Here is an 8,153-nt window from a genome sequence, read left to right as displayed (position 1 = left end):
GTATGTCCTTCGTAGAGCTTTTATTTACTTTATCTTAGTAAATTTTTAATACCATATAATTTTAATGAAGTTATATAAAAAAAATATAAAGTAGTTTAATTTAGATATACGCATACTTTGTGAAGCTTTTAAATTATACTATGTTTCATTTTTTATTAATATATTTTGGGTGTGTTTGTCTGGGGTTTTGGATTTTAAGTTGGGATTTGAATAATAAAAATTTTAATTTGAATAGTTGTATGATCTAATATAAATAGGTGTTGATGTGATGTTTTGAATGTAAAATTAATTTTTAGTATAATATAAAAAATAAAAATAAGTGTTTGATTTGATATTTTTTGTAGAAAAAAATATGGATGAATAGTGTAAATCTAGTCCCTAAACAAACACACCCTTATTAATTACTTATAAATATATTTTATTTAAATTTTTGTATTTACGAAAAAAAGAAAAAGAAGTACTCTTCTATTCTTATTATAAACTATTTTTTATTTTAATTTTAATATAAATAATTTTAATTATTTTTTGTTCAATCTTTATAAAATTAATTACAATGGTTGATGTGAACATGTCAGACTACGTGTCAAGATAGCCGAACATCAATAGCTACCTTAATTCTATATCATTTTCATCAATTTAATATTAAAAATATCCAAAAATCACTCTTATTACTTTCTCTAGCCTAAAAATTTTAGAAATGGCGTGACTACGGCGGTGTAGTCAATTAATGAGTTAACATTGAAAATATCCATAATAATCTATGCTTGAATGCCATTAAAAGCTAGAGTATATTCGAAAAGAAACGCGAAACAAACAAGAATGCTATACTTTACAAGGAAGAAACAAAAGTCTTAAATGATCGTCACATCTTTAGATAAAAATTTGAGATTGGACAAAAAATCTTATTTTATTATTCTCATCTCAACTTTCTTCCCTGAAGAACTGCGCAAGTAGATATGACCATTTATCATTACTAAACTTTTTTTATATAGTGTAATGAAAATTCAGAATTTAATCCGAAAGTCCTTTAGGATGTTGTACAAGATTGTATTTTCTTAAATACGAACTTATTGGTCCCGATCAGATGTCGTATTGAAATTAAAGTTAATAATTTTAATATAAAGTAAAATAAAATTAATTAATTTTAATTTTAATAAGACTTATTTTGATTTTTTTTTCCTCAAAATATAAATAAAAAAACCTCTCTCATATTTATATAGCATCATTTGAAAATGTGCGACTGAAAGACAAGTTAAATGTCGAAAATACCCCTGATATTAGGGTTTACATTCAGCTATCCATTTAAAATCTTTTTCACTGCTTCGCAGCCACTCGACCTTCACTCCCTCGGTTGGCGTTTCGTCTCGTCTGCTTCGCAGCTCGCAAGGGTAATTACTGTATCGTTTACGTCTTACGGTGATTGTGGATGCTAACAATCTTGTTTGTATTTCGGTCAGGCTTAGTATTTTGGGGCTAATTCTTTTGGTACATGCCTCTGTTTGTAGAACTTCTTCTTGGATCTGGTAGATGCTCTATTATATTGTCGTAATTTGTTAATATACATCTAGTAGAAAATTATTGATGCTTTTGAACTTTTCGCATTCTGGTGTATCTCTATTGTTTTGTCTTGTTTTTTTTATTGATTAGGGTTTTCATTTTAGTTTGAATTTGGCTCTTGGCTGTGTGATTATCTGTTGCAAGCTGAATCTCAGCCCTCTTTTTTTATTTTTATGTTTTTGGAAGAATAAATATTTACTTGGAATTTATATGGTTGTGGCTGTGGGTTTTGTGGTTCTTTTTGTCAATTATATTTTCATTATCCTTAGGATGTTTTTGCCATTATTTAAGTTTGCAATAAGACATTATTGTCATAAGATTAAACAACATTGCTAGCCTTGTTGTCTATAATTATGATTTCCAAATAGGTAGTATGTATTTACAATGTGTTCCTTCCAGTCCCTGCATATTTCTTCTTGTTTAAGTGGAGTGGGTGAAGTTCCATGCTCATAGCAATTTTGGTGTTGATTTGTTAGGCAGAGCAATTCGAGATATTTTGTTTCTACTAGGATGACATAAGATAGCTATTAAAGAATCTGTATTTAGTAATCCTTGTTGCTTGGTCATACAAAAGGACTTTTTATGTGATGTTTTATGAGAGGGTGAAGATGTATTTTTTTTCGGTAAATGTGAAGTCCAAATAGTAAAAAAGCTTGAAAAAAACTCTTCGAAGTTTAATTCAACTTCCTATGTTGTTCAATTTCAGATGAATGTGGAAAAATTACAGAAGATGGCCGGTTCGGTTCGCACCGGTGGGAAAGGCACTGTGAGGAGGTCTGCCTTTTGATAATAGGGAAAATTTTATTTATGTATTCTAGTGTACACTAGGTTAATTTTGAGAAGTAGTGCTCTCGAATAAATTAGTAAGTGCATACAGAAGTGCCTGTTACACTTAACCTGGTCCAATTCGAAAAACTAAATTATTCTACGTTGATTGTTGTTGTAGAAAGAAGAAGGCTGTACACAAGACAACTACCACAGATGACAAGAGACTTCAAAGCACACTGAAAAGAATTGGGGTGAATGCCATTCCTGCAATCGAGGAAGTCAATATCTTCAAAGAGGATGTAGTAATCCAGTTCACTAACCCTAAAGGTACCAGCTGAAACTTCAGTATGTCAAGTAGGCTGCCTTTATCATCTCTTACTCGATTGTTATCTGTTTTTCAGTTCAAGCATCCATCGCAGCCAACACTTGGGTCGTAAGTGGCACTCCACAGAACAAGAGTATGATCTCTTTTTTCAATGCCCATCTTAAACTTTCTCTTGATAATTATGTTTTTATTTATTTTCTTTAAATTTTGTAGAAAGAAAATGATAAGCATATTTTTAACATATCATTTGTATGGTTGTCTTCAGAATTACAAGACATTCTTCCCCAAATTATCAACCAATTGGGTTAGTGCAGCTTTTCATTGCCGTCGAAAATCATTCAGCTTGTTTATGTGAAAATTGTAACTCAGTCAGGGTTATTACACATGCTCATCAGGTCCGGATAACCTCGAGAATTTGAAGAAATTGGCAGAACAGTTCCAGAAACATGCCCCTGCTTCCGGAAGTAATACAGGTGCTACTTCGGCACTGGACACTATAGAAGACGACGAGGTTCCTGATCTTGTCCCTGGAGAAACATTTGAAGCTGCTGCAGAGGAGGGCGAGCCAAAGCACACCCACTCGGCAGTGGAGGAGGGGCATGAATCGCACGACCATGCTTCCTGAGGCTTCATTGTTACAATTTTGGGTCGCCTTTGTCTCTCTATCTTCATGCTTTTCAGGTCTGTTGCAATACTCGACTTTACATCTTTTGTGAACCATAACAAGAAATCTAGTGATGCTTTACAAAATTGGTAAATGCTTTTAGTGATTCGGCCCCTTTTTGATTTGTTATATTGATGTTTTGTTGAGCTTTATTGCCAGCCATGGCGCAGGGGTGTTCTTTATTTTTGATCGCCTGGAAGAGTAAAAAATGAGAGCTCTTAGACACAATTATTTTACAAAATTAATATTGCTTCCGGTTTATTTTATCTGCTATTATTTTTGGTGTGTGGTATTTTAGGTCTTTTTTTTTTTTTTTGGGGTGTTTTGTAAGAAGAAATAGTATATTTTTATATTAAATAGTAAAAAAAAAAAAAGTTGAATAAAGGGTTTGTTTTTACTTGAGTTTGAGGTTTTTATTAGAGTTTTTTTTTTGCTTTCAAATAATATTTTGATTGGATTTTTTCTTTTAAAAAAATTATTCCATTCAAAGTATTTTTTGTCATTTTTTGACTTCTATTTCATTTTAAAGTATTTATAAGGGAAAAAGTAATAATTTACTAATATCAAAATATTTTTAATTTTTATTTATATTATAAATATATTATTATATATATAATTATTTTAAATAAAAAAGTTTTAAAAACAAAAAGGTTAATTTTTATTTTATTAATTAAAAATATTATTTTTTATGTTCGTCTTTAAGAATTATAATTATATTTTTTTGTCATTGTGTTTAATATTAAAAATATTTTTATATTTATATAATTTTTGTACAAATATCATTAATAGAAGTATTTTTGTTATTTTTTTTAATTTGTACTATATTTATTAATAATAATTAATATTTAAATATTACATAAAAAAATAATAAGTTGATATTAATATTAAAAATATTTTTATATTCATTATTATATTTATATTATTTTTTAATTTATTAAAAAATTCCAAATATCTTTCCAGGAAGTATTACTTTTATTAAAAATTGTATAGGTTAATCTGAGTTGATTTGAATGTTTGTGTTTGTTTGTTTATTTTAAAAATAATTTAATGTATTTTTAAAAAAAATTAATATATTAAATATATTTATTATTTTTATATTATTTATATATTTTTTATATTTTACATTAATAAAAGATTTTTAAAATCAAAACTTAACAAACACACACTATGTATTTCATGAAAAAAAAAATAGTGTCATAATTAGGAGAAGTAATACTTGGCTTTTAAAAATAAATAAATTTCTTTCAGATTTACACGAAGCCGATGGGATAGGGCTTTAGACACTTTCATGGTAGATTTCGGGCCGAATTCTACAAAATCCAACAGACAAATGAAATGCCGAAACTACCCATGAACAAAATTACTCCGAATCTAAAGGTTTTTATTTAGCTATCAATCCAAACATTTACATTTTCCCTTCCGACGAACTCTCCACTGCCTACGTGCCTCGCTTGTTTCTCACCTCGTCAAGGTAATTGCTATCTTCTTTTCATCTTCAATCGACTCGTATTTATGTGGATGCCAGTAATCTTGTTTGTATTTTGATTAGTAGTGTTGGTATTTGGGGGTAATTTTTTCGATACATGATGGCACCTGCCTGTAATCCTATTTGAGTGTTGAATCTGATTGAGGCTCGAATTTTGGATTCATACTCGTAATTCGCTAGTCTGCTTCTTTCTGAGATGCCAAATTTGATGTTTTCAAATCTTTTCAGACTCGCTGCATTTTGAATTTGTTAATTAGGTTTTCATTTCAATATTTATATCACTGTACTTTGTATTTGTCTATAGAAAGCTGAATCTCTAACCTCCATTTTTTGCAATTTATATGACCATCTTGTTAAGTAATTTTTACATTTTCCGTGAGATGCTTTTCTCACAGTTAAGGTTTACAAAGAAGACATTAATGGTTATAGGATTGTGACTGATAGTGTGATATTATATTAATGGTTATAGAATTTATTTTTTTTTATAATTTTATGTATAAAACTTATATGAACATATATATATATAATTATTCAGTTCTTTTTTTAATTATATAAAATTCAAACTTACACACAATTAGTTATTCACACCAACAATTTGTTGTTTAAGTGCTAGATTTTATTTATATTTCAAAATATGTTTTTATAAGAATTAGTTTTAAAAAAATTAAAATATCTAAAATATAAATAATGGGTCACTTCTATCATATTTAGAATATGTTTATCCCATATTTTTTATGGCATAATTTTTTATAAATATTATAAAAATATAATATATATATATATATTTTATTTATTTTAAAAAATATCTAATATCTTATTTTTTATATTACAATGATTTTATATCTATATAATAAAAAGAAATAAAAAAATCTAAAAACACAAATTCTTAGATAGCATCATTTGAAGATGTGCGACTGAAAGACAAGTTAAATGTCGAAACTACCCCTTATTTAGGGTTTACATTCAGCTATCCATTTCAAATCATTTTCCCTGCTTCGCAGCCACTCGACCTTCACTCCCTCGATTGGCGTTTCGTCTCGTCTGCTTCGCAGCTCGCAAGGGTAATTACTATATCGTTCACGTCTTCCGTCGATTGTGGATTCTAACAATCTTGTTTGGTTTTTCGGTCAGGCTTAGTATTTTGGGGCTAATTCTTTTGGTACATGCCTCTGTTTGTAGAGCTTATTGTTGGATCTGGTAGATGCTCGATTGTATTGTCGTAATTTGTTAATATACTTCTAGTTGATAATTACTGATGCTTTTGAACTTTTGGCACTCTGGTGTATCTTTGTTGTTGGCATTATTGTCTTGTAATTTATTGATTAGGGTTTTCAGTTCAGTTTGAATTTGGCTCTTGGCTGTGGGATTATTTGTTGAAAGCTAAATCTTAGCCCTCGATTTTTATATTTTTGGAAGAAGAAACGATTAACTGGAATTTATATGGTTGGGGCTGTGGGTTTTGTGGTTCTTTTTGTCAATTATATTTTCATTATCCTTAGGATGTTTTTGCTAATGTTAAAGTTGCAAATAAGATATTTTTGTGATAGGATTAAACAACATTGCTAGCTTTGTTGTCTATACCTATGATTTGCAATTGGGTAGTATGTATTTACAATGTGTTCCTTCCAATCCTTCATATTTCTTTATGTTTAAGTGGAGTGGGTGAAGCATCATGCTCATAGAGATTTTGGTCTTCAATTTCCCCATTTGTTTGGTACAGCAACTTGAGAAGTTTTGTTGCTACTAGGATGGCTTAAGATAGCTTTTAAAGAATCTGTATTTAGTAATCCTTGCTGCTTGGTCTTACAAAAGGACTTTTTATGTGATGTTTTATGAGAGGATAAAGATGTATTTTTTTTCGGTGAATGTGAAGTTCAAATAGTAAAAAAACTTGATAAAACTCAAGAAAAATACTCTTTGAAGTTTAATTCAACTTCCTATGTTGTTCAATTTCAGATGAATGTGGAAAAATTACAGAAGATGGCCGGTTCGGTTCGCACCGGAGGGAAAGGCACTGTGAGGAGGTTTGCCTTTTGATAATATGGCAAATTTTATTTTATGTATTCTAGTGTACACTTAACATAGTCCAATTCGAAAAACTAAACTATTCTACTTGGATTGTTGTTGTAGAAAGAAGAAGGCTGTACACAAGACAACTACCACAGATGACAAGAGACTTCAAAGCACACTTAAAAGAATTGGGGTGAATGCCATTCCTGCAATCGAGGAAGTCAATATCTTCAAGGAGGATGTAGTAATCCAGTTCACTAACCCAAAAGGTGCCAACTGAAACTTGACATTGTCGAATAGGTTGCCTTTACCATCTCTTACTCGATTGTTTTTTGTTTTTCAGTTCAAGCATCCATTGCAGCCAACACTTGGGTCGTCAGTGGCACTCCACAGAACAAGAGTATGCTCCTTTCTTTAATGCCCATCTTAGACTTTCACTTGATAATTATATTTTTATTTCTTCTCTTTAAAATTTGAAAAAAAGAAAATGATAGCAATATTTCTAACATATCATTTGCATGCTTGTCTTCAGAATTACAAGACATTCTTCCCCAAATTATCAACCAATTGGGTGAGTGCAGCTTTTCATTGCTCTCGCAAATCATTCAGCTTGTTTATATGAAAATCGTAATTCAGTCAGGGTTACTGCACATGCTCATCAGGTCCGGATAACCTCGAGAATTTGAAGAAATTGGCAGAGCAATTCCAGAAACAATCACCTGCTTCCGGCAGCAATACAGGTTCTGGGGCTAATGCAGCACAGGACGACGACGATGAGGTTCCTGAGCTCGTCCCTGGTGAAACATTTGAAGCTGCTGCAGAAGAGGGCGAGCAGAAGCACAGCCACTTGACCGCCGAAGAGGGCCAGGAATCGCACACCAATGCTTCTTAAGGCTTCTATTTACAGTTTCACCGCGCCTATGTTTCTTTGTGCTTTCCAGGTCTGTTCCAATCCTTGATTTTACGTTCTCTAATGCTGTGTTTTAGATGCTTTTCTGCGCCTACGCCATTCATTCGATGTCTTCCATTGGTTTTGTGCTCGTTGCTACCAACCAAGCTGAGTCGACCCAAATTATAGTTTGGTTCGCAAGCTCGGATGCTCAATCTTGATTAAAGATGAGAAAGTATTCTTAAGTTGGATCAATAGAATGGCATTTTGAGGAAAATGTGGCTTTGAATTTAACGAATTCTTCTTTGTTTTCACAGTCCATATAAAATACCTCCTAAAAATCACGTATTTTTTTCAGGTCTGGATTGTGTTTGGAGGTTTGGATTTTTTATTTAAATAATGTTTTTGATTTAAATCATACAGTGTGTACCGTTGGATGTGCTATTCTGTTATC

At 30.9% G+C, this 8,153-nt stretch overlaps 2 protein-coding genes across 5 annotated transcripts; both read left to right on the top strand.

The window, feature by feature from the left end:
* The first annotated feature begins 1,264 nt into the window (after positions 1-1,264).
* LOC127257934 (nascent polypeptide-associated complex subunit beta-like) lies at positions 1,265-3,420 on the top strand. Of its 2 annotated transcripts, none has more exons than XM_051284519.1 (6): positions 1,265-1,388; positions 2,264-2,331; positions 2,504-2,652; positions 2,727-2,783; positions 2,916-2,954; positions 3,046-3,420. In XM_051284519.1, the coding sequence occupies exons 2-6, from the start codon at positions 2,264-2,266 to the stop codon at positions 3,273-3,275; spliced, it is 543 nt and encodes a 180-aa protein (XP_051140476.1). In that variant the 5' UTR covers positions 1,265-1,388; the 3' UTR covers positions 3,276-3,420. The 2 variants fall into 2 exon arrangements, with proteins under 2 accessions (XP_051140476.1, XP_051140477.1); XM_051284520.1 differs by lacking the exon at positions 1,265-1,388 and adding an exon at positions 1,452-1,523.
* On the top strand, positions 1,323-8,060 carry LOC127257933 (basic transcription factor 3-like). 3 transcript variants are annotated; one of them, XM_051284517.1, is made up of 6 exons: positions 1,323-1,388; positions 6,757-6,824; positions 6,931-7,079; positions 7,154-7,210; positions 7,343-7,381; positions 7,473-8,060. In XM_051284517.1, the coding sequence occupies exons 2-6, from the start codon at positions 6,757-6,759 to the stop codon at positions 7,700-7,702; spliced, it is 543 nt and encodes a 180-aa protein (XP_051140474.1). In that variant the 5' UTR covers positions 1,323-1,388; the 3' UTR covers positions 7,703-8,060. The 3 variants fall into 3 exon arrangements, with proteins under 3 accessions (XP_051140474.1, XP_051140475.1, XP_051140473.1); XM_051284518.1 differs by lacking the exon at positions 1,323-1,388 and adding an exon at positions 4,767-4,785; XM_051284516.1 differs by lacking the exon at positions 1,323-1,388 and adding an exon at positions 5,802-5,861.
* Positions 8,061-8,153: the final 93 nt, after the last annotated feature.

This window comes from Andrographis paniculata, unplaced genomic scaffold, assembly GCF_009805555.1.
Source record: "Andrographis paniculata isolate CXL003 unplaced genomic scaffold, ASM980555v1 Contig59END, whole genome shotgun sequence".
NCBI classification, from domain to species: Eukaryota; Viridiplantae; Streptophyta; class Magnoliopsida; order Lamiales; family Acanthaceae; genus Andrographis; species Andrographis paniculata.
Note: the sequence above shows the minus strand (reverse complement) of the source record. Positions and strands in the feature narration are given on the sequence as shown.

Bases quoted from the DNA above. Each gene is read 5' to 3' on its own strand.
- LOC127257934 (XM_051284519.1), top strand. From the start codon at position 2,264: ATGAATGTGGAAAAATTACAGAAGATGGCCGGTTCGGTTCGCACCGGT. The intron at 2,332-2,503 runs GTCTGCCTTTTG...TTGTTGTTGTAG, and splicing joins GGGAAAGGCACTGTGAGGAG to AAAGAAGAAGGCTGTACACA. The intron at 2,784-2,915 runs GTATGATCTCTT...GGTTGTCTTCAG, and splicing joins TGGCACTCCACAGAACAAGA to AATTACAAGACATTCTTCCC.
- LOC127257933 (XM_051284517.1), top strand. From the start codon at position 6,757: ATGAATGTGGAAAAATTACAGAAGATGGCCGGTTCGGTTCGCACCGGA. The intron at 6,825-6,930 runs GTTTGCCTTTTG...TTGTTGTTGTAG, and splicing joins GGGAAAGGCACTGTGAGGAG to AAAGAAGAAGGCTGTACACA. The intron at 7,080-7,153 runs GTGCCAACTGAA...TTTGTTTTTCAG, and splicing joins CCAGTTCACTAACCCAAAAG to TTCAAGCATCCATTGCAGCC.